We start from the raw sequence: 26933 nt of genomic DNA, 5'->3' as shown, positions 1-26933 counted from the left end.
TCCCTAAAGCAGACAATCCAGTAGGAAATAATGACCAGCAGTACAGCAAGTGTCAAGCAATGGAGCTTTTCTTTCGAGAAAGAACTCCATCCAGCAGCAGAATCATCCATCATCTCTCTCCACGTGTGTGTCTGTGTGCACACATGCATGCCGAGGTAGCGGGCTGAATTTCATCACTTCTTGTTTTATTGATTTTTTTTTTTTTTTTCTTCCAAAATTCAACATATCAGCATAAAGTCAAAACAAAACAGGATGAGGCTTTCTCAAAATAGTCTCTTCCTTGATCGGCTGTATCTCTACCAGCACTCACTGTGTAACCAGAGCACCATTAATCATTATGAAACATTTTCATTTACTTTGACACCCAAGAAAAATTAGAAGGAAAAACATTTTTGGATGGGAATGGAAAGCAGGCTGTAGGAGTATCTCCTTTTACCTTAGGGCTACCTAAAATAGAGCGTAAAACAGGACTCTGTTGGTCTGCCCCTCAGCCTTCTATATGTGTTTATCTCATCCTTCACAGATACAGCAACAGTTGTATGGTTTTACTATATCTAGATACTGCATAGAAGCATTTCTAAGAAAGGTTACGGTCCCCTGCTGGGGAAAATAAACCAAACATAGACCTCTCGGTCCCTGCAAAACTCCTGGCAAGAACTTCCCAATATCTACGGGCTGTTCTCTTAGAGAAAACAAACAAACAAAAAAAAAAATTACTGTAATAATTTCAGGCATCTGTCACTTTAGCTGAAAAATGTGGTAGAAAGCAGCAGCATCTACTTTCCTTGATATACTGCACTATGCCACAAAGCGAGTGAGTACAGGGGTAGACAACCAAAATATGTTGTACAGGCAGGACACCACTCTTACACAGCTGATTTATAGTCCATGGAAAGCTAGAGTTAGCAAGATCTAATATTTCAGGGAAAGCCAGCAGAACAAGCTCACAATCCACATCCTGAGCACAGGGATATCACATAAAGTCTTGCCCATAACTCTGCTCAAACCTGCAGGCTCAGCAGAACCAGGCTGTGCTCTGGAAGGCCCTCTTACTTCTTTTGGAACTTGCCAGCAGTGCTAATGCTCCTGGCTACACATTTCCTCCAGATTCATGACCACCAAACAGTCACATTTAGGAAAGGAAAGGAAAGAAGTATCAATACCAGAATAAAAATCCTGCCAAATGCAATTAGTACTCTCTAATAAGATGTAGATATCCACTTAAAAAAACCCAGGCAAACAAAAAACCACAGAGCTAGCACTCACAATGGTGGTGAAAATGCAGCAGAACAGGTCATAAGATCCAGTTGGTTCTTACATGATGCACTGTTGAAATCAAGAAAGTGCATTTATCACTTTGCATTTTCAGCAGCAGCAAGTAACAAAGATCCATGTGTTACATTTGCATCTTATCTCACGCCACGTAAAGCAGAGCCTAACTAATGCTTCACAGTTAGCAGTTTATTTGATTTAGGAATGTATCTTCCATCCACGAACAGTCTGCTCACTGAGGGCGTTGATTACCCTTTGGTTCTTTTAGAACTATCGGGTGAAAATTTCCAAGAGGACATTTTGCTTTCCAGCTCTCATGGAAGCATTTCAGACATGCACTACTGCCAGTTTGTTAGCTAGGCTGAAGTCCTTTGTTTTAAACCACCACCAGCGTACTCCTGAAGTACAGCTTCCTCACAGGTCGTATGTACGGATTAGATCTGAGACCTCAGAGGTTTTTAAAAGCAAGAATTTCTATTGCTATTTCTATTGGTTTAATAGTAATCCAATAATAAGTGATTCTAATCCCCATTTTCTTTCTAAATAACAGGCTACTTTTCTTTATGAATACAGAGAGGAAAAGAAAAAAAACCCTAATTAAAGAAGGTTAAATCAGTAGGGTAGAAGCTCCTTACAGGGTTTAAATTATAAAAGCACTCACAGGCAGTTTTTCTTCTACACCAAATACATTTTTTAACAATTAGGCTGTAATATTATTAGCATTTCTGCCCCAGACTACCACACTGCATCACATGCAGGTACACACAGGTCTTTCATACCATCTCTCCTTACCTTTGCAGGACCAACTTCCTCACCATTGTAGACTAGGAAAAAGAAGAAGGAAGAAAGAAAGAAAGAAAAAAAAAAAAAAACAAACAAAAAAACTTGTACTCCTGTACAAACAACACCCAACCTCACGCTTAACTTTCAGCTTCCCTACTATCTGCTTGGCCAACAAAGCCCCAAGGTGCAAAGTGCCCGCAGCTGCTCCTCCTCTCAGCCCTAAAGGAAGACCTCATTAAACCTGTGTGGGAGTTCCCACATAGGGCTCCTTCCTAATCACTGATTTTGGAAACAGCTACAGAGCAGTGGGAAGCTGCCAACACTAACTTCCTAAAGGTTAATACTTACAACTACATTTTGGCTGATATTTTCAAAGTTGCCTAAAGGGAATGGATGCCTAGTCCCCATTAATTTTAATAGGAACTGGGCAGGAAGAGTCCTTATGGGGCTCTGACTATTTCAGCCCATTACTGCTGGTGACATAAGGCTTGATATTGCAGGAGGCTGATTACCTGCTGAGAGTGCTGGAGCTAATGCAGCTCCCATATTTTGGCTTGAAGAATTGAATAAGTGAAATGCAGGAAGAGTGTAGCTGTGCTTACCATAAATAATGAGTTTAAAATTAAAGTGGGCCACGTGGAAAGCTTGTTATAATTGTGTGTTCCTGATTCCTTCAGAAATACACTGATTGAATGCAGGGTACACATACAGACATTTTCACTAAAGATCTGTATGTAAGGGTCACTACATTCAGAGTAAAAGCTTTCTAATCTGTGTTGTCAATTTATTCTTTTTATCAAGACACTATCACCTTTCAAACTGCTTCCAGCACCAGGCAACAGCCAATGAGTGACCTCTATGGAATATAATTGAGTTTGAATTTTAGGAACTTTGAAACCTCCCTTATTCATTTTATTGAGGAATCCTAATTGTACACAATACACATAGACTACATCCACTGTAATTACAGATCACTTCTGATCACAGTCCCCATCTTGCTGTGTGCTACTCAGCAAGCTCAGCTGGGAAATCTGTGAACTCAAACCAATGCTTTTTTTTAGGAATCCTCATTTGTGGGCACCAGAGATCATTTGAAGAGTGCAAGTCAGACAGAAATGCTGTTCTTTACTTAATTTGTATGTGTGCAAGTGCTGTTTTTGCAAGCACTGTTTTTGCACACAGAACTTGCAAGCAGTGTTTCAGAGAATTATTCGGGGCAGAATGCTTAAATCTGTATAGCACAACTTCTTTCCACTCCACTGTCTTTTGCATGATAGTTACAAAAAGGAAGGCAGCACTTTTAAAATATTATTGCATTTTGCCATACTACATCAGTGCTTGTGCTTGCTTAACCTTGAGCAATTATTGCAGTGAACTGGGTGTTTCATGGAAACATTAACTGCCAAAGAGGAATAATGCTTTTCTGGGATAGCAGATTAGCAAACTGCTTTCTGACAAATATGGATGGAGACCTGTTTCAAAATCTGCAGGGTATGTACCTGCTGAGTAGGAAACTTGGCAAAAAGTCTGATTTGAAATAAAGCTTTTGCTTGAAATGTTACTTGATTCCTAAATGTAAGGCAATTCTGCGGTGTCAGTGCATGAAAATCACCCAAAAGAGGTTATGGGTAGACAGACATCAGGTCCTACAGCTACCTGCTGTGTGTGATCAATTTTATGGATTATCAATTCTCTGAAATCAATAAAACACCTGCTAACCTGTCTGCCTCTAGCTGCATGGCCAGATTAATCCATGGAGTTCAACACAATGGACAATCCTCACGCTAAATTAATGACTCTCATTGGAATTTACTGCATCAGTAAAAAGAATTAATGACTTGTATTCTTCTTACAACGTTTTGGTCATTGTCTCTTTAAAACTGCATTCTGCAATAGCTTCAGGTTCTTGTCTCCTAAAGAGCAATGTTTTCCACTTTTACTTAATCACCCATTTCCTTTGTGTTCATATCCTAATCCTACAAAACACATTCCAGCCTCATGAACTAGCTTCTTGTTTACAGACACAAAGTAGCTGTGAAAGAAAAGAAAAAATCTTAATGTTCTTCGATGCTCCAATCACGCATTTTCTCCACCACGTGAGCCGCCTGTGGGCAAGCAGCATTTCACAGCCCCGGCACACTGAAACCACAGTATCTGATGCAGAAAAGATGTACGGCGTGACCCTATGCAGAATTAGCCGCTGAGAAATATGGTCCTTCCTGACAAAGATAAATTATCATCTGAATTACTGCAGAGGTTTGGTGCAAGGAGATGTAGTACAGATGCTAACCCGATCTCAGTGTTTCTCTAAGCTCCTCTTGGCCACTGGTTAGCTGAATGCTGGCTCTTGACATTCCCTAAGCACCACAGGAAGGATTAATAGCCAGTCACCATTCTCTTCATTTTCCAAAACTCAACAAATCATGTCCTCAATTGGCAGAAACCAGTGGCTCTCTCTGGATTTCCACAGCTGAAAACCTGGCTCTGGGTGTCCAGTGCTTTCTGGACGCATTTTTGTTGTCATACTGATACCACACATGGGTGCCATGTCCCATGACACAGATAACCTCAGTGTTTATTTAAAAGCAGAGTGTAAATGTTTAGACCTGTACTTCCTGAGCTGTCACATATCCTATTTCAGCTGGCAAGATTGCTCCATAGTGCTTGGTAACAAAGCTCTTTCTTCAGCCAGCTTGCTGCCTCTGCCTCCAAAACCCCCTTTCCAATATTATGATTAACACTTAATTCCACCTTTAGGACAAGAAAACTCCTACTGCTTTTCCATTTAGCCTTTCCTCTGTATGTTCCCGTGTGCCTTCCCGCAGCTACGCAGCCATGCTGGGCTCTAATTTCATTGTAAAGTGGCTGCTTGTGCACCTTGGTGGCTGCAAGGGTTCTCCTCCCTTGCGTGGGCACTGAGGCTGCCAGCTGAGGTGTGGAAAGTGCCTGCTCACCCTGTGCAGGTGGAGGTACAGCCACGCTGATGGCTTTTTCCCTTCTTAAAAAAGAAAAGCAACAGCAAAATTGGAATAAAAAATGTTTTTCCTGTGGAAGAAAATAATTGGGATTGAAGTGTGTGCTCTGCACACTTCAATACTCCATCAGGGGTGGATTAGTCAGCTCTTCGGGCATGGTATTAGAGGGGTGATTGCTTTGCTTTGCAGGAAACCACAATGTCAATCAGAAAAGAAAGAAATATAAGATGTGGGTAGGGAGATAAATTATAGCAGAGATGAAGATGTGCTCAGGTGATCTCAATAGCAGCACCATCCTCACTCCAGAGAGGCAAGCTCATCCATCTGCTTCTCCTCAGTGCTGGGCTGAGGTCTGCAGGCAGCACACACACGGCACAAATGGGAACTTCATCCCATGTTGGCTACAAATTCAACCCCTGCATATCCTCCCATGCTGTGCCTCAGCCACCAGAACATGCCTACACTTCCAAACAGCACTGGGTGCTACAATGAGGAAGATGACCCTCCATAAAGTCAGTTCCTCTGCACTGGCTGCAATGGCAGGGCAGCTCCAAGGACATTTCAAGAAGACGTGTTTCCAGACAAAAGCAAAGTCTGAAATATTCCAGCACAAAGTTAGGCTTCTCTCTTTGCCTCTACTTAATAGTGTCTGTGATACGCTGCAATTTTTTTTTTTTTTTTTGAGCTTACTAAATGGGTGTCAGTAGGGAGCAGATACATTTTTTTCCTCTTCACAAATGAAGTCATCTGAATTCACCAAATCAAAAAATACGAGACTCCCGCTCGGTTCCGTGGTGCTGCAGAAGGACAGGGCTATAGATTTTCCCAGGAGTGTGAAATAATTCACCAAGCCTGCTCGTTATTCATACAGACAGTGCATTAATAATGTGGGACCCTGAGATCTCCTCTCATCTAGGCTGAAGCACAGCTAGGGGGATGAGAAGCTGACTCCTTCCATTGCAAAAAAGCATCTTTTTTTTCTCCTTTTTTCTTCAAGAAATAAAAATTGATTGAAAGTATTTTCACAGAGTGGGGGGGGGAGGAGGGAGGAAGGCTTTTTGGTGATACCACCTAAAGTACACACAAGATAAATAGAAAACCATTGGCTTTGTGATGGCGAACCATTTTCACTCGATGTAAGTGCTGATAGATACAGGATTATATCTAACAAAGTATTTGCTAAGGATCTGACTCAAAGTCAATAGGAGTCTTTCATCTGACTCTGCAGGGCTCGAATCTTGCTCTCACTCTGGGAGCTTTCCATATTTCCTGTGCCCATCTCTTGCTGGCATGAGCTGGGGCAGGGTGTGTGGGTAGGAGCCAGCTCAGGCTCCTGCAGGGGGTGAGCTGAGCTTCTTCTGGTGCAGGACCACAGCCCTTTAATTATAAATGCTCACTTTACAGCCAGCAACTTGACCATGATTTAAAAATAAAACACCTTAAGCTCTTGTCAGCAGTGTGGCTGCAAGTACTGCCTGCCTAAGGAGTGACCTAAGGGCCAAGACCTCTTTATGTGAAGGGCAGATGCCAGCGAAGAGCCCAAGTGTTGATGAATGTTATCCTCTCCCTACTCCTAATAATGCACAGGGAAAAATAATGTGCAGTATCTATGATCAGTAGCACAGGGAGAGTTGTGAGGTGCTGGCCCAGAGCGGCATTAAAAGTCTTGGTGCTCCCAAGAGTCATTAAGACTTGTGTTGAGTTTGTTAGCACTGTCCTGACAAAGTCTGATGTAAATTCACAAGGCTGCATGGTGGCTAGTGATGGATGGTCCTCACACTAATAGAAACCTGAAGTATGTACATGAAAGTGAGTATTTCATATATTACAGAATGATTTGAAAGCTGATGTGCTCCAAGGCCAGGCTAGGAGAATGGGAAACACTGGGTTCATTTCATTTTATAGTTTGTATCAGTGAGTGATTTCCCTCTGCCCTGATGCATGGCTGGTATAAAGCAGGCCAGCAGCAGGTATGGGGAGCCAGCACACTGGTCCTGCTCTGTAGGAGCTAACACTTTAAATCCTGTATTGCTGACAACATGGAGGGGGATCGCTTAGACCTCGGCAGTGATATTTCCTAGAGGAACAACTTGTAGAGAGAGATAATGCACAGAAACTGGGAATAGTTGTAGTAACGCCTTCCTCCTTTCTCACTGATTTTGACCAGTGCTAAAAAGCTCTCATTTCCTAAAAGCCAACATGCACAGCCTGTTTGATGGTCCCTTCTTGACCAATTTCTAAAGCCAGTAAGCCAGTGCATGTGCTTTTCTTTGATTGCATGCTCTGTGGTCCAATCAATTTCACAGAGAATTATGTCAAAGATGCTGACTGGCTCTGACAGTTTGAAAGAGAGTGGAGGAAGAGTGAAGAGAAGGGAAGAGGGAATTCAAGCATTACAAAAATATGTGCCTGAGAGCATCATTAACCATAACACAGTAAACTTCAGTACTGTTGAACAAATTATGTATTATTCAAGGCATTGAAGAACACATGAGCATAACCACCTGCTGAGTGTATAGAATGGCTCAATACCTCTGTAAATGATATGGTAGCATGCACATTATTTGCTGTATGAAAGTGACAGTACTAAAATTATGAATATTTTGTATTCCTGTTACGTTTTTAGAGCAATGATGTGAAGTATTAGAGCTGTGAGAATATTTCTAAAGCTCTTCTTTTAATACTTACACAGGAACCCCAGGGGGTCACTTGGCTTCTGTGCCCACTTCCTTCACATTTGTTGTTTGTGACCAGGTTACATCAGTGTAGTAAAAGGTGTTCTATGTTCTACACCTGTGTCTGATCAAACACTCACGCTGGGTATACTGAGTACTAAAGTGTCGTACGATTAGCTTCAAAAAAAAATCTCTGCCTGCAATAAAGAAGTGACCACAAGACTGCTTTGCTAATGGAGGCAACTGAAGAAAACTGAAGGCAAGTCATGTGTAGACAGAAGGGAAGGGAAGGGAAGGGAAGGGAAGGGAAGGGAAGGGAAGGGAAGGGAAGGGAAGGGAAGGGAAGGGAAGGGAAGGGAAGGGAAGGGAAGGGAAGGGAAGGGAAGGGAAGGGGAAGGGAAGGGAAGGGAAGGGAAGGGAAGGGAAGGGAAGGGAAGGGAAGGGAAGGAGAGAGAAGGGGAGGGAAGGGAAGGGAAGGGGAGGGAAGGGAAGAGAAGGGGAGAGAAGGGGAGGGAAGGGGAGGGAAGGGGAGGGAAAAGAAGGCAAGGCAAGGCAAGGCAAGGGAAGGCAAGGGTAAAGGGAAGGGTAAAGGAAGGGAAGGGGAAAGGGAAGGGAAAGGGAAAGGGAAGGGAAAGGGAAGGGAAGGGGAAAGGGAAAGGAAAAGGGAAAGGGAAAAGGAAAGGGAAAGGGAAAGGGAAAGACATGAGTTGAGTGTACAAATCAGTTCCCTGCTGTCACTTGCTCATTTCTGCTCTCTGGTTCACCCAGCCAGCTTGATTTGTGCCACAAAAGAAAATCTTATCCTATTCAGAAAGGTGACATCAATTTTGCATGAAGATTAGTCAAAGAAGAATGACGGGTGGACAGTACAGTCCTACAGTCCTGACTCAAATGTGATAGTGTTGGTATACCCTTCACGTTTGATGCTGTTGTAACAAAGTTATTTAAAAGCCTGTCTGAAGTTATCAGACCTCAAACAATGCTAATATCTGGTAGAAGCACCAAAACTCAAGCAGCCACCAGCCATGTATTATAAGAAAGTGTTTTGAGTAGTAACAAAGCAAAAACAAAATAAAAACAGCCTTTTGTGTGTGTGTGTGTGGAGCAATTCTGATTGCAGTTCTGTTTGCAATAAACAGTTAAGCATTGTCCTTGATGTGTTTTCTGATGCTATTGGACTGAGAAACTCCAAAAGTTTTCTTCTGATCCCATTAAATCACGGTATGGCTAATGGTATAAACAGGACAAGACTCAGAATCAAGTTTTTTTATACACACAGCTAAAGGCAATCATCACTACCGGTATGAGTCAGACTGCTGACATGGTATCTCCTGGTTCCTCTCACCTCAAAAGTGGTTGACCTGTTTGGCTGAGAGTATACTGCTGTTCTTGAATGTCCCCAGTAAAGTAATGGATCCAAATAATTTCTGAATGATAAATTGTGGTTGGAAATCATCCGCACTGTAAAACCCAATGTGGCAAAAAAGGACTCCATCCTTTCACTGCAGTAGGTGAACAAGGTAACAAGTTGTACACAACCTTTGTAAATGTCCACATGTAAAAAAGAGACAGCAAACTCCAGATCTTCATGTGAGTTAAAGTATTGCCATCTACAGATCTCTGACAGGAAGTTTTTTGCACCAAACAGGTCAAAGATCTGACTTAACACCGTTCAGTATGTCGAAAGTCACAAAGCAAAGTCTGGGATAAAACAAAGGCCAAAGGAAATGCCCATTCTATTAATTTTTACACGCAATATATTGGGCTTTTGAACTGATCACCAGCTATTCTCAAAAGAAGCAATGGTCTGACTACAACAACTAAACTTGAAAAGAGAAGACATCCCTTTGTAGTTCACATTTTTGGGCTTTGAAGTCACCGTGAATCTTACCAGTGACTTCAATGGAACTAACTTTGCACTTTTATATTAGTCATTGTTTTATCCTTAACTCCTTTCAAAATTCCAGACAAAAACGTTTCTTTTTATTGTAATCCTGACAAAGCAATTAGGCTCCAGTCCACACCTGCACCCAGCTTTCTTAACACAGCACTCTTTGAGCTCCTGTCCTCTGAGCAGAATTATGAGATCTGAATTAATGGTGTCTTACCCAGTGTCTCTCTTTCTCATGACCCGCTGAACATGAAACCTTTCAAGGCTTGTACAGCTGATCTTTGGTTAAGATCAGTGGTAGATTTCACCTATGGTTGGTTTTGTTTTTTTTTTTTTTTTTTTTTTTTGACTGTGCTCAGCAGAAAAGTTTCTTTTTATTGAGTTAATTAAGCAACAACAAAATGACAGAATGTAGATTAAAGTGCAGACATTCAGAGGTCCATTCATAGTGCATTTTCAGTTATGAGTCCAGAAGCTGAATGGCATTCCCAGACTAACAATGTACAGATTACTGCCACATCACTTAAGACTTTGAAAGCCTTTTTGAAATCATTCAATATTTTCTTTTAGTCTTTAACACAAATGCTTGCTGAGAAAACATTAGGTTCTCATCTCTTGAAGGTACCCCCAGTCTTTCACCTTCTTAGTACTGAATGTAAAAACCTCTAAGCTTTGTCTACGAAGTCCTCCAGTCTGCGTAACCCACTGATTCTTCTGTCTCACTTCAGGTACCCTTGAAGTGATGTAAGGAATAATTTCATCCAGTTATTTATTAAGGACTTGATTCTGCCACAATATCTTTTACACTGATCTGAGTGGCTGTACTGAATGCTTTACTCGTATTTTTGTGAGTAAACCTTGGTGTGATCCATGTGCACAGTTTTCCTGTTGAGTTGAACAGACAACACAGCAAAGTTCCTATGTGAAATCTATAGACTTGAAGCTATTTACTGGATGGTACAGATACAGAGACATATATACAAGAGAAGCTACTTGCCATCAACACAGGAAGGTCTGTTTCGTGTAGTCCCAGCCACTTTCCCAGGTAGACAGGAACATTTTACTGTTTGTGATCTTTCCTCAATTCGATTCTTATTACAGCATCTGTGTGCTGCTATAACTTCACACGTTCCTCCTTCTGGCAGAAAAAGAAAAAAAAAGGGAAAAAAGAAAAAGAGACAATATTGACTTTCTGATTAGGAAGAGCAGAAGTTAATCAAAGCACCCGGTGTGTTACTGTCCTTTCCTCTGCATGATTTCTATACAGCCCTACTACTACAACGCTATTTTTCTCCCATTGTATGTGACCCTTACTAAGACAGATGTTGATATACTTCCTATAGGAAATGCAGATTAATGTCCCTCTCGAGCGGATATTTTTTGCCTGTCATGTATTAAAAGCTTCTTTGACATCTGTACTTTTGAACTAAGAAAATGAAGTAAGTCACAGTCTGGGCCTGAAGAAATGTAGGTAATATACTACCTATGCTGCATGCATAAATGAAATAATTTGGGGATGATTTTATGCTTGTAATACTGGAAGATCTTTCTCCCAAATATTCTCTGTACAAATATTCTGTACAAAGACGGGGGTTATAGGCATCCATCTAGAAAGAAACGTTTTCTTCAAGTATTTGATTCTAAGCCAGCTCACCGTCCATAGTGAGTGATAATCAGACTCTCCAAACTACAGAATGGTACAGCAGCATTTCCCTCCACTACCCTACTCAAAAAATGGACAGTTTAAAGCCAGAAAACACTGTCATCATGGGCAAGGATTAATTTGTCTTCTCCTTCATTGCCCCTTATGACTATTTGCAATGATCTGTGTGGATGGAGTACACAAAGGAGTGATAGGCAGAGAAACGAAGTCATAGGGTTCACGAATCCCTGGTGTCTGTGGCATATGCTACACAGAGAAGTGAACTAGCACATGTACCATTCCCATTCACCTTAGCAATATAGTGCAAGGATTGGCACTTTGGCATTCACTCTTTTACTGAAAAAGCTTTGAGAGCTTGTGAGCATGTGTAGATGCTGGCCCACATCTGGATGTGAAGAAGGAATCTGGCCTTCCAGGATGAGTCAGTGCATCAAACATCCATTAAAGTACATGAGGTTGGGTTGCATGGACTTGGAGTTAAGCACTGATGAGTCTGCAAGCTTGAGGCGAGACTGCAGAAAATAATTGCCTCATCTGGAAAGAAATGCTGCTGCATGTACTACTTGTTAGGTGCAATTTGGTCTGCTGACATGGGATTTTTGAAAGCCAATAGGTACCACAGAAGAGAGATCCCAACAATTCAGAATGCCATTATCTGACAAAAGGTCATTTAGTTGTCTCTTAGGAGTAAGAGGAATTGTGACAATCCGCTCAGCCCCAAATCCTTCTGTTTTTCTAAGAAATAGTTCTTCACATAAACTCCCTGTTCTCCCATCCAAATCATATTGAAAGCCATAAAAACATTCGCATTGGTTTGACTCATCTTACGGTCATGTCCTAAGAGAAGAAGGATTTGTGATTTTATTGATTGCACATACAACAATAAAAATAATGTACGTGGTAATAAGTATTTCCAATTTTAGATTATGTATACTGTCTGGTAAATATCTGTGAATAAACTAAAAGCTTCATTTCCTCTATTAATTTCCTGTCTGGGTACTAATAACCACATGAGCTAGTCTTTCTCATTTGATTCTCTGTTCAAAATCATGGGTTGTGGTTGATGAGCTTTATAACACCTTTAATTGTAATTGGAAGCTCAAGTTGTTGCAGCAGTAAAGAATTTAACTAGAAGTGCGTAGCTGCATAGGAGTGGGAAAACATAACAAAACTATAAAAGCAATGTAAAAACCCTTTTGTTACCACTGGATAGTTATGTACATTAATTGGAACTTTTAATTGTTCCAACCATAAAAATATAAGAATATACCCACAGTAATGCTACTTTTAACACTAAAGATTATGCAATGCATTATGAAGTTTTCTCTGCAGTGTCTGTTTCTTGGATGGAAACATAAGCAGAACTGTAGCTGGAAATATTTTCCTTGAGCAAAAGAAAAATATTTTCCTCTTACTTCCATTTCTCTAGTTGCTTGAGCTTCTCAGGTTTAATATCAAAGATTAATTCCACTGAAACCATTCCATGGGAGATGTAGCATGGAAGTAGCAACCTTACACACTGCCAAGAGGTGAATTGTTAATAAAACTACTACTTAAACAGTGCACAGAGAACATTTTGGACTTCATGCCGCGGAACACAAAGATTGTTTGTGCAGTGCAGGTGCATTATGACATTTGTTCTCTCTTGATGCTGTTTGCTGTTTCAGTGTTGAAATTACATATGTCAACTTTTAGTCAAAAGGGAAGAAAAAAAAGATGTTGTTCACAAGAAGCATTGCATTTGGAGAGTCAGTACATTTTGTTCACCTGCCTAGGGCCTGACAGTGATTACTGAAGATCTCCTCACATGAGGAGTAAATTTTATTGAAACAAAACTGGTGTCCAGTCAAAAGTGACATCTCTAATCCTGCTGGGTAAGTATGGATTTCAACCCTCAGCACCCTTTGAAATTTGGAAACTGGAATATTCCCCCCTCAGTTCCATTACTGTCATGGAAATGAGAAGAGATTCCAGAGAACATTATTTTTTATTGTCTTTCCATTTGTCATCAGCAGATCTCTGACAAATCACAGCAATATGCTCAGTGCTCATATTGTACATAAAAATATACATCTCATAGCTATATCAACTTGTTTTTTAAAAAAAAAACAGAGGAAACAACACTCAAAGACATTTGGTAGCGCCTACTAGGGTTGACCTGGATGGTAGACAGAAAAATACATATATTGCATAAATCTATTTCAAAATTGATGGACTTTTAAAGAACATGGATTATTGACTCCAAACTTCTCCTTGGAAGCCATCTGTTACAAAGGAATACTTAGGAATTTAAATAACAGCGTGGATTATTGACCTGATAGTCTGATAGTGGAAGTTTGAATCTTTGTCACAAACAACAGAAATGATGCCTTTTTTTTTTTTTTTAACAGTTCATGATCTACTGAGCTAATGTGTCTTCTGGCTTTGTTTCTACAATAATGGCCTTATCCAACTCATTTAAGTCAATAGGGGATTTTCCATTGATTTTAAAAGGAGAGGAAAGCACCCTAAACACATCAGTTAAGAGTGCTATGAATGTCTTGCTGACAGCTACATCCCATGAGGTGGTTGCTTAGGTAAAAAGGCAAGAGAAATAGTTTTGTTTGGTTGCTCATTTGCTATTTCCCCTCTTGCAGGAAAATGGGAAGATTAGAAATGCATAGGAACTTACAAATCAGGAGCAGTTTTGCTCTTTCTTCAAGAAACTTTGGAGATGAACAGAGATTTCCTATCATGACTAACATCTTTCTGACAACAGTCATTAGCAGGACTTAGTAGGAAGAGCAGATGACCCTTTCTGAGCACTCAGTTCAGGATGCCCTGAAATTTGGGAATTTGCTACTTGTCTAAGCAACAGGGACAGAATCAAATTCTGGGAAGGAATTTGGACTACCAAGGATTGCAACTGTGCATGGCATTACGACCATCCTCATATGTCCTAGCTTCCTGGAAGTCTTTATTCTACATAAGTTCAAATATTAAAGTGTAGAAATTACCTATCATTCTTACTGTAGGACAGGGACAACTGTTTGCTACTGCCTGCAAATGGATTAATTCTAATTGGAGGACACCTAACTCCTGAAAACACCTTCATTTTTTATCTCAGTTATAAAGCCACCTTGAGTTTACACACCGCAGAGTGAAATATTTTATCGTAAGTACGAACCTACAGTGGATGGCTGTGATTTAAAACACCTAATCAGCTACAGGCGCTGAGTGCATGCCTGGCAGAAGCCAAGAAGCCATCTTCTAGTCATCTCTGTTCTTTATATCTCTAGCTGAGAGGTAATAATAAAAGCATATTTTGCACTTCAAAATTATAACTTGCCTCTGAATTCTAGCAGAGCCTGAACTTATCAGTAAACAAACATAAAATAGGAAAAACAGCACTACTGATTTGTGTTATACATTGTGGAAGTCATTAACTATGACTCAGGTAGCAAAACTTATACATTCTCTCTTTGACAGTGATGACAATTTAATAGTATTTGACTCTACTGAGTTGCACTGAGCATCCTCCAGCAATGAGAAAGGTTGTTTATCAAAATGATAAACATGTTTTCATTTCCTCCTTGGCTGCATGTATGTGATCAGAAGTCTAAGACCATCAAGAATTCACTTATTCTGGCCACCAGGCAGACATTAAGCTATTCAGGACCATCTGTGCTTGAAATGAGCTCCATTTAATGGACCTTCCTAGGGCAGGTCAGTCGTAATGAATGCGTGTGTGCATGAATGCATGAGCAAAGCAGCACTTCGGTCAGACTTGGGTTGTTTGGCAGCGGCACAGGCAGCTGATAGATAAGATAGGCCTTTCTTTTTGGGGTCATATGCCCAGTGATTTTAGAATTCAGACCCTCTGTTGCATTTGTTTCTATCGCATCTTCAGTGCATCACGCAACCTGATTCAGCTGAAGGTTGCTATGAGAAATTGTTTGTTTCTTGCAGAAAAACAGTGATATCCAGACAACTTTATATGCTCTGCTGGTCATATTCTGCCCTCTGTTACACCATATGTAGTAACTATAGGAAAATGAATAATGGAGATCATTATGGATCAAATCCTAACAACATTTCCAGACATCTTACCAGAAATAAGACCAGATTTGATAGCTGTACTTATTTATACAGCCTCAGTTAAGTCTGCGTTCCAGTGCTATCATCCTATGTGAAATCATACACCCAGTGACATTATTCTGAAAAGTGCTTAAGTATATGCAGATACTGCTACACCTAGGGACAGTCACAGAAAACTTTAAACAGAATTAAAGCTCTTTAGAGTGAAAAAAAAAAACCAATAACATGACAGCAAAAATTCTTCAGATGCTTACAGATACACTGCACAAGTGCTTACAGAAACCACAGGATAAAAAAATTGCACAGTTGCCACATCATGTCTTTATACAAACATCCTAGAGAACAAAAAGGTAATGCTGTGATGGTTTCTAAAAAGGATTCAGATTTGGGGGCAGCAGTTTGAAGTTTGTAGTTTGAATACGCTTTGGAAACTTCCCAGGTGTAATTAATACATTCATACGCTTTAATCAAAATGTTTATGCCAGCTAATGTGCCAGAACCACAGACTACACTGCGCTCAGGGGAAAATATCATATTTTACTTTACTCTAAGAAATAATAAGCCACTACTCTATTACCTACAAAGGAACATTTTTGCTTCTAACAGCAATTCGCATACAAATGGAAAAACGAAGTCCCCATGCTACTCCATGAGCCACTTCATCGGTGAACAAATAAAAAACTCATCATAGCCCCACTGCAATTATACTCCCATTTTTATTTTACATATCGTTCTCTGACACACTGTTTCTGCTCCAGAAAGAGTAGGCTCAAGTTTACAGGACACATTTCTTCACGTATACAGTGACAATGGCTGCAGAGCAAGCAGGGTTGCTATTCATTTTGGTGAGGGAGGATAACTGCAGCTCACCAAGTTACAGAACAGTTGAATTGGGCCCATGAATATTTAATAACACAAAGGTACCCTCAAAAATAAAAATAAAAATGAGTGAAAGTATAAAATGGTAGTGTTAAGCCAGAACCCAGGTTTCTAATTCATATTAAATTCTTGCCCATTACAATAACTGACATAAATAGATTCATGGGCTACTAATTATATGCAGCGTTGCAGTAAGGGTGGTATTTGTAACTCACTGCACGTGTTCTGTGTGCCTCCTGGTTATACACTGCATTACTTTTGCCCTGGGGATCCGAATAGGCTGCAGTGTTATGTTTCCTAAATTTATATTTACATTTTCATTAATATTCAGTATTTTCTTTGTCATTATGTGGAACATATACTATTTTCAGTGTGGAGCACTCCGTGCAACACACACGATTCCCACTGTGAATCATTAAGTTTTAGGCTGGGATATAATTTTTGTGAACGTTGTAACTATGAGAGAGTTCTGGAGACAGAGAGTTTCTCCTGCAATGAAAATGCTATTTTGTTTGCAAAAGATCAGAACAAGTATTTCCACAAGGAAGTAACAAAATTTGGTTTCTGACAGATTCGCATCATCAGGTTGGATACTGGAAAGAAATTTTCCAAGAAAGAGATGTGAGGCAATAGCACAGGCTGCCCAGGGAGTGGTGGAGTCACAGTCCTTGGAGGTGTTCCATAGCCATGGAGAGGGACGTGGTCAGTGGGCTGGTAGTGATGGGTTGGGGTTGGACTTGGTGATCTTAGTGGTCTTTTCCAGCCTTAATGATCCTATGATCCTGGCTCATTTCAAGCTGCTACTGGAGCTTCTTATGATGTCTGACCATTTAAAGAATACTTGTGGAGATCACAGCTCAGCTTTCCTGGTGGGTGGTGCAATTTGTCCTCTTGGTTCAGGGCCCTAATTCCTGTATCACTGATACAATGACCCTAATTTCTCATCAGACTAATCCTCTTGGTTCACACTTACCTGTGGCACAAGTGATGAGTCTGAACATGAACTGCTGGGCAAAGCAGGTCCTCTACAGCTGGAACAAATTGCATTGGAGGTAAAAGCTTTGACTGATTTTAGAGTTAGAATTCAATACCTAAGATGGGCAATGTGCATTCAGCAAAGACATCTCTGATTATTTACTGTGCCCTAAGTTAATTTTCTGAGACCCTTTTTGACAGAAAGGGCTGTTTCCATGAAATCAAACTTTTCTAAAAAAAAAAAAAAATCCATAACAACGAGAAGAAAACACTGTCTTTAAAGTATTTTGTTCAAAGGAATGTTAATATTTCATTTGAATACTAACTTGTGGCTTTTTTTTTTTTTTTTTGCATTTGTATTTTATTTCCCATTCAGTATAATAGCGAAAACAGGGATATGCAAAGCTCTAATTAACACATGGATTTGTAGCCTTTTATAATTTTCTACTAATGCTCTCCCATCAGCCACAGGAGGCTTTTTATCTGGGAGATTTACAGATTCTTATACTTACACTCGGAATAGACTCTGATCCACAATAGCTGGTTTATTCACAGAAATTAAAAATAAGTATTTTTTGAAAAGGAGATACAGTATGGATTCTACTCTCGAATTCACAAAGAAAACGCAGAGCACACCAGTGTATAAGATGTGGGAGGATCTAGGGCAGGCTTATGGATTTCCATATCAAACCAATATACACACTAGAGAATAGGTCTTTCTACTAAAGAGCCTTGCAAATTGATCTCCTGAGAAATTCGCACAGAACCTTATTCTTATGCATATTAAAAAAAAAAAAAATCTCTTAAAGATGAATCAAAGGAAAAATGGTATCCAGGAAAACAAGGCAGGCTTCGAGCAGCTCCTGCCTCTGGCACACTGCATTTCAAACGGCAGCGCAATAACCAGCGTTGGGTGCAGCAGGACAATGGGGCAAGAGGGGCTGGGGAGGAATGCTGATGAGGAGCTTCTAGCTTTTAAGTAAAGTTGTTGGTAGACTTGATTATGATTTTGCATGCCTGTGTACTGTATGCTCATGTCTAAATGACAGAATTTAGGAGAAAATCCCACCTATTGTGTGCGTGTGCTGTTCCTGATAGGCAGCAGAGTGCAAGCTATCAGGCAGCGCTGCCTGCAGAGGGCCATGCACATATCCTGTATGTCTGATTGCTTTTTTGTCACAGGGAGTGTTGAAAGTGAATTGTAATAGGTACTATTAGCATTCTTGTATAGATGAGCTACAAAAGGCAGAGATGTAACCCATGAGGCAGCCAAGAATCCAACGTCCTCTTAGTGGGGATCTTCAGTCTTTTAATGAGATTTTTCTACTTCAAAGGGAGATCAGCTTACAGCAACTTCAAGAAATGAAGGCTAGAAATTAGAAGTTTTGGCAAAATGTACAGCTCCTGAATGACATTAAGAGACATATCTGAAGAGACAGGACTTTGACAGCTCAGAAAGAGAAGAATATTATTTTTGAGAAAACTTAAGTTTGATCCAAAAATAAGTAATAGGCACCATGACTCGAATTGTCACTGAATTTCTGTATCGCTTGTAAATGGGATTTCTTTGACTAAGTGATGTCGGCCTGGACAAGATGAGCAGAAAATCTTGAATCATTACAGAAATCTTGTCCTTTGTTGCTTGTTGCAAAGTTTAATATTTGATTCTTCAGAGAGGATCTGAAAATATAATATGGGGAAAATGTACTATGCCAGCATTCAGGCAGTGCTTCTTTTATAACTTCTATAACAGCCAGCAGTATAAGCTAGAGATAGAAAAGAGCTATGGTGCTAACAAAGCTGTGGAGAAATGAACTATCCCGCTATTGCCATCTCCAATTCCTTGAGAGAGTGCAGACAAAATCCATGCTGGAATTAGACATGAAAATGTCCTAACAGAAAAATTGAGGTGAACCACAGGATATTGCAAAGCAATCCAAAGAATGGATGTCAAATGGAACGAGCCTTAGTAAACGGACACAGTGAAAGATAGGATTATACACTTTTCAGATGGAATAATTAAGCTGGTAAGAAATACATGATTAAAGCGCAGATGTTGAGAGATGAACACAGTATGCATGAAAAGCAGTTGCTGAGAAAGTTTTGAGATGTTATTCTATGCCTATCGTGTTTCCAGATCTTCAAAATGACCAATCCTTTTATTCAATGCTTGCAGCTTCAGCCTATTCTTCAAACTATACTCCTTTTCCCATCCAATTCAACAGAGATTTCAAATTGCTGTTGCTATATTCATAATTTATCTTTTGCATTTTTCGTACAATGCTAGAAAATCTCTCACTTAGGAATTTGTGAAAACATTGATAATGATATAGAACAATTTAAAAGATCATCAATAACCAATTTTAAAATCCAGATTTTCAGTGGAAACAAAATGATGCAGGGTCCTTAAACTCGTCAAAAAGCAGAACCATGCGATTCTACACAGTTTGTCTTTTGACATGATTGCTGTAAATAAATTCATCCCCAGATAATTTTATCCACTAAGGTGATTGGCCTATGGAGAGACTATGATGTGTTTACTGAGCAGAGTAACATAGTTTATGGTAATGTTCTTGTCGTGCTTTAAAAATGTGCGAGGTGGTTTTTATGAAGTAGTTAGATAAGGGGTGGTGAAAGTAATGTGAACCATAAAGAATGTACAGTGATGGAAAGCCAGGAATGCATAGATACTGAGGACAAACTGATATAGAGAATTATTACCAGTGCAGAAGCTGCATTAATCTTCCACAGAATGGCAATAAATAAAATAACAATGAGGAACAGGACTGAGAGAATTTGACCAACATGTAAAACTGCGATGGTAGAGTGGCATCAAAGATTAGACATTTTAAATGGAATCTCTTGTAGACAGGTTGTCTTGCTATAGTGGCAGTAACTTTTTTTGTCAATGGGGTTGACCACCTGCTAGAAAATTAATGAATAACAAAACAAAGGTCTGTAAGTTACGGCATATGTAATGAAAATGTCATTGTACAGGTGCTGTGTGACATGAGCAGTAGCAGTAAATTCTATACTGCATTGCAGCCACACAATGTCAAGCAGTCACTTCTCACTGCATGAGTGTGCACATTATTCCATCCCATATATTTCTAGAGTCATTCATATCATTTGGACCGGCAGCTGGTCTCATACTTGAGTAGAAAATGATCCCTTTTCCAGGAAGTGACTGTGCAATGGCACAGAGAGACAGAGGGTGGAAGTGAAGGACCAGAAGCATTCAGCTGGTTTTGTACTGGAAGGTGTTTTACACCATATGTATTATCTGCAGCCATATGTATTATCTGTAGATGAACCTTATATTCTGCAGCCTAAGGAATTTATAGCACATTCATTACTGAACTGTATTTAGTTAAATACTTAAGGAAATGTTACAGGCTGGGTAAGCCTGTGAAGAGCAATATTTTAATTTTCAGGCTAATGTACTAGGGTTATAAATTGTTGAGTTTTAAAATTTTCTTTGTTGGAATAATCTATTAGATCCAGATTGAAGCATAATTTAACTGTTTAATGTCTAATCTGTACTAAAACAGGTCTGAGTACGAGGGAGAGATGCAGAAGATGATGTGGGTTTCAGAAGATAATGTGGGATTCACCCTTTTCTCCTCTCAATTTTCATCTCTTCACTGTGGCTACTTCCATGAGAAGCCTTAGTGGAAAGGTGATTGTTTCCCCAACTCAAAAATGTTTTGAAAATGAGGACTATTTTGAGCCAGCATATTGTTTCATAATAACGTTTGCTTCCTTATATTTGCTTCTTTTTGCTTTGTTTCAGTGACGTTAATTTCAAACAAAACAAGTCTGATAGATTTTTCTCATTTCTCAGACTGATTCAGTCACTCCTAAGCCCTCTTTTCCTGTATATTTTTGAGTAGTTTCTACCCCGAGCTGCCTTTTATCTCAAGTCTCCATGTTTTGATGTCTCTCTCCTCTCTGTTGCTGTTGATGAGCAATATTTTATTTCCTGTCACCTTGATTTGCTCTGTCTTTCCGCTCCAGCTCTCAGCACACAATTCAAACCATGATTTATTCTGGTTCTCTCTTTTTACCTTTTTTGTAACTGCATTGAATGTTTCTCTCTTTGACGATTTCTTTCTCGTCTCTCTTGAAGCTCCTAGTGAACAACACAATACAATACTACCTCCTGATAATTGATCATCTGGCTCCTGTTCAGATTTTGTACTGCTTCTTTGAATACATGTGCAATTCAGTTCATTCCATTCCCTTATAATACAAATAAAAAGGGCTGCATACTTGAGTGGAAATTCATGAAGTCTAGTGAGCACATAATTTCCTACTTTCAAAGCAATGTGTGATACATTACAGTGTTGGCTTGAAATTCATATTAATTTATTTTTTATTAGTTAAACAGCAGCAGTGTGCTGAGAGCACAGAACCAAAGAGGCCAGGCAGAATATGTGGATATTTTTCTTTCTCCTGTTTACCCTTGGTAATGATCAGTATTCATCCAAATACTATCTGTGAGAGTTTGAGGTAGGCTTTTTCTTAATTAATAGTTGCCTTTTAAACAGATTTTTTTTTTAAACTAAACACTGTTTGTGAAAAATATTGACACTTCATTGACAAACATCAATAAATTTCAAATCCAGAAAAAATCCCTGTCTCAAAGGGATTATTATTCAAACAGTTCATTTCTTTTTAGTGAATGACTTCCAGTTTCTTTCCTGTATTGCACCACATCCAGAAAACCTTATGAAATACTCATATCTTCATCAAAAAGGGGATAGTATCCTATAGGCTGAAGGCCAAACAAGGAAACTGGAGCATCAACTACTTAAATTGTGTTGAGTGGTCCTCAGAATTGGGAATCTTCACCATTCTGGGCAGTTTCATTTTCTCCCTTCTCAGTTCAGCTTCCCCTTTCCCTTCTCACCTGTGTTTCCAATCTTGAAAATTTTGGGTAGCATTTAATTTAAATGGGCTGACGTTTGAAATAATGAAAAATACCTGTATACTGCAACAGGGCATCTCTGCCAACTCTTTCTGATAAAGGTTTAGAAATTATAAGCAGAAGAGGTCATGTTGCCCATTCCTTTCTCAGTAACAAAATGCTTCGCTCTGCACACTCATGAGCATCTTGCTCAATTTATTTTCACATTATTTAAGCAATTGGGCTTCTGCTGGTGCAACAAGGGATCCTCGGAAGACAACATTCCAGCATTTAATGTGATCTACTATTGGGCTGAAAAGCAAAAAAAAATAAAATTCTGTGTTTTCTTTTGCTCTGTATTGCTCATTAACTCTAATTGTAATGCTATGACCAACTGAACACCACTACTCCCCATTCTGTGTTTACAGATGTCAGATACATTTTAGATGGTCATCACATACCCCATCATCATTATCACCACTTAGCCAAGCTGTGCATTTGCTGCTTCTCTTCATCTTTCTTCATAAGCCTGCCTCCATCACCTTAATTATGTCTATAGCTCTTCTCTGCATCATTGACATCACTGGTACTGATGGTCTTAGGATTCTACTATATAATAATAACATTATTATTAACAGTAATAAAAATTCAGCGCTCTTAAGTTGAGGAGTATTATTATCTCCTTTTAAGATAGGCAATCTGCCCTCTTTTCCCAACCTAGCATTTATCTCTAGTCTGTTCTTCAGTACAGTATTGTTAGCTAAACACAGACAACAAACATGAGTTAATCAAGTTTCAAAAATATTTGTGCATCAGCGTATAAACTGAAATTTACACAGGCATTTATCTGTTACTGCTTAGGCTGTATGGAGACAGACAAGGAATGGAAAACAAGCAATAGAAACAGAGACAGATGCTATGTAATGGAAAAAACTAGCCAACAGTCTGAGGGTGGAAGAGGAACACCATATCTAATTGAAATGGTGCTCCGTGCTTTCCAGCAGCGCTCACAACCAGGCAACTCAGGAAGCTATCCCTGCTCTTTGACAAAACACCATCACATTCTTGCTTTTTCTTCTCCATTGTAACAGCTAACAATTTTCCAGCATCAATAGCTGAACACTTCTTTTCCCCAGCTTTATTAGCTCACATTTTTTGAGTTCCGCTTGTACTATTTTCTGGGCCTGTTTTTCAGATTTTTCGGATCCTTTTTATTATGACTCATCTGTCACAAAACATGTTTAAACATGACAGATAGATGGGTACACATCTGGATAAAGCCAGACCACAACCTGGATAAAGCAATTCCTAAATATTTATTTTAAAACTCAAAAGATGAAGGCATTTTCTTGCTTGGCTCAGAACTAGCACCTGCACTACCCCTGTGGCTCAAAATTGAGTAAGGGGAACAGAGTTTTCAGCCTAACCTGCTCTATATCCAACAACACAGAGATGTGGGTTTGTATCTTTTTCCAAAGAGAGTTCTCTCCTTACTGCTAACAAACACCACACCAGCAAAGAGGGATTTTTAACCTCGCAGCCAGGAAGCTACTGGCTCTCCACTGAACAAACAAAAATGTAATATCAGTAATACCTTAAAGGCAGGCTTGGTTGACAAACAGGTGTTCTTGCTGTAAGACAGTTTTCTTATTGATCTGTGCTAACATCTTGCAGAAGTGAACAATCTCATTGCCATGTCAAAGGCTAACCATCTGTGAACAAGTAATGCAGCCAGAAAATCCATGTTGCTACAATAATAGCTTTAGGACGTGGGTCTTATTTCAAACACCACGTAAAGAAGTCCACAGAAAACATCCAAGAAAACCTTGTTCTTATATACTAGTGTATCCAGAAAAAATACAAATTTTGTCCAAATACATTACAATAATTTACATATTCTCTGGAGGAGGTAAGCTACTGAAATCATTATAAAGTTCATTTATGCCATTTCCATCTTTGATCTTAGCCCTTCTCTTATTTAGAAAGCATAATTCACTCTGTGGGACAACTTACCTATGCAATGCCTGGATACGTGTATTAATACTTTCAGGATCAGATACTTTTCACAGCAGTTACTAACGTTTAGCCATACTGAAATTATAGACTTAATAGCAGTTCTGAGCGACTGATATGCAATCACAGTCTCATACCAAGGGCATTCCAGAGAATTAATGGTTCTGGAATGGAAATGTAAGAGATGGCCTTTCTTGTGAGAACTTTCCTATCTTGGAGAGATAGCACTGGGTCCTAAATAATTGCTTTGTCAGAAGAAGTAAGGCTGCTTGCCCTAGGTTTTGAGTGAGGGATTTATAATCTGGTTGCTCGCATAAGAACATGGACCAGGACTTTCCGTTTATCAAGGTTATTAACTATTTGTTTTATCTGCCTTTGTGAAGCCGCTTGACTTTGCCTGGTGAGTATCTAAGTATTACAGACATGGTTTTATCATTGGAAAATCTAAGGTTCTGGCTAGATCTATAAGGATTAAATTTTGTCCTCCTGTTTGCTGGTTATGCATGGAGAACATCATGCAATACCACTGAGTGTGGCATTGGGGGGCAACTGCAGTTCCCTTTCTCCTGATGGGGACCTGTGAGGAGCAAAGCTGAGCAGGTGGCCTCTTAGATCCAGGCAGGAACAGTGAGGGTACATGAACACATATGATTCACTGCCATCCCTTAGCAAGTAGGATGCTTGGCATCACTAGAAACCAATGAAGTGCAAACCTGTATCTCTTCCCTCTCATTTACATCTAAGATAACAGTGTCAGTGCAGAGGGCACGGAGCACAAAACACACATGCTTGTAACGTCTATGGTCCTGAGCTTCCGCAGTGGCAATGTTAGGGAAGGAATCCTTAAGCCTGAGATCTTTCATCTCAGCACAGCAGGACACAGCTGCCCCAAATTTCCCATTCTCCTTCCCTGCTCTGTTTCTTCATGTTTTCATTGCAGCGATCCAAAGCCTATAATTCCCAGCCAACGCAGGTAAGCTATCTGTGAGGTCCACTCAATTTATGAATAAATATTCCAAACAGATCAAGTCTCCTGGGTGTTTGTGGTCTCATTCCTTCCCACTGTCAGTTTTGTTGACTTGCTTCAGCTGAAAATATGCACGATCTTGAAGCATTGATTCTGACGTTTTTTAAACTGATAAAGAAAGCATTGTGGAGACTGACAATAGAAAAAACTACTGCGGAGAGCTACAGCAGAAAACAGAAAATACAGCTCTGTCAGGAATTCAACAAACTCATGGTTCTCGCTTCTTGGTTTATTTCAGCCCCAAACCTCAAAAACAACCAAATGGCACTTCTTGATGTATATTTGCATACTTGTTTACTTTTCAAAGTAATTAGCTTTTAAAGTATTACCAGGGAGCTGAACAAATGTACCATACAGTTCCAAACACAATACAAGAGAAACTGTTTGCATTTGAATGAATTTACTTTGCTGGTACCATGCATGTATCTGCCGAGTGGACGCTTAATGTTGAACATTAATTATACAAACAAAAGGAATGGCACAAAGCTGTTGTCTCTGTTAGTTTTCCTCCAAGATTAATCCCTCTTTCTGTTAAAGGTTTTGTGTCCTAAATAAATTACTAGCTGTGACTGCTTCAAAAGAGATGATATTTAAGAAGATTGAAAATATGCACTGATCAATGTCCCCAGACAAACAAGCTTTTAGCTCTTGCTGCTCACTCACCGACCCTCACTTTCATCATGCTGTGAATTTCATCAGATGGTCATCAGCATGATGGACTGATGATATCTCTGCTCCCTTCTTGCCACTTACTGGGCCTCCCAGTCAACCGCTTAAGGTTTTATGGCTTTGTTTCTGATTCTCCAGAGGCAGAGCAGGGACTTTGGCATAAAAACAAAGAACAAAACAAGAAGTCTAAAACTGCACTGCTTGAAGGAGTATAGGTTTTGTTAACGTGGATGTTTAACACTAAACTCATAGATATCCTTGGCTGTAGATTATTAAAAAAAAAAAAAAAGTCATTTTTACAAAAGATAATGGATCATTGCAAAAGATGTAAGCAATACAAGATGAAATCTACTCTCTTGTTTTGGCCAAATTCCCTATAGATAGGAATGAAACAGTGTCCCAAGAAAACCCAGTAATTCCACAAAGTAGCAGATATCATCTCATCAGGATTATTTTCTGGGAAGTATCATCCAGAACTGTACCAGTCCTACCAGACAGCCAGGTTTATGGTTACCCCATAGAAGGAAAACAGGATGGAAAGATGCTGGGCAGCAATGAAAAAAGAGGCTGGGGATAATGAAGGGGGGGGGAGGGTTGAGATGAACAGGCAGAGTCCTCCTTGCTGTTGGGTGTGAAAGGACAGGAAGGCTGCAAAGGCAGTGAGCTTTTTGAAAGTCTTGCACAGAATTATGGATTGCCTTACCCAGACATCATACCATGATATTCATTATAGTCTTATTTGTCACCTCCTGACAGGGAGGTGGATTTGGTGTGTGTGCGTGAAAGGAAACACGAGCTTCGAACAGCTGAATCATATTGCCAGCTGAACTAGGAATATTCAGCCACAGGAGAACCAATCTCTCTTCCTGGTTTCCCCCTGTAAAGCTAAACCAGATAACACTCATACTCTTCTGTACGCTGTAAGAATTACAACGAAGAATAAAATAGAAATATCTTATTTCCATTAGGCAAAGAATATAGCAACATTAATGTGTCTTTCACTCGTGGGAGATGCTTAAAAACTGTGATGCTGAAGGCAAATAAAGGTGTAGGAATAGGGGCAGAATTCTGACCTGGATAATTGCATTGCACATAAATTCATGACATAGTTCCAAACAAATATAC

General features: G+C 39.6%; 1 protein-coding gene across 4 annotated transcripts in view; it reads right to left on the bottom strand.

The window, feature by feature from the left end:
• The window catches only part of TAFA1 (TAFA chemokine like family member 1), a 294496-nt gene that overhangs the window by 28291 nt on the left and 239272 nt on the right, over positions 1-26933 (bottom strand). For all 4 annotated transcript variants that reach the window (XM_031555616.2, XM_085235536.1, XM_010718703.4 and 1 more), the window contains one exon: positions 10594-10734. In XM_031555616.2, the coding sequence (XP_031411476.1) occupies positions 10594-10734 (141 nt within the window). The remainder of the gene's footprint in view (positions 1-10593; positions 10735-26933) is intronic.

Source organism: Meleagris gallopavo, chromosome 14 (assembly GCF_905368555.1).
Source record: "Meleagris gallopavo chromosome 14, MGAL_WU_HG_1.1, whole genome shotgun sequence".
In the NCBI taxonomy this organism is placed as follows: Eukaryota; Metazoa; Chordata; class Aves; order Galliformes; family Phasianidae; genus Meleagris; species Meleagris gallopavo.
This window is presented reverse-complemented; position numbering and strand designations above follow the sequence as displayed.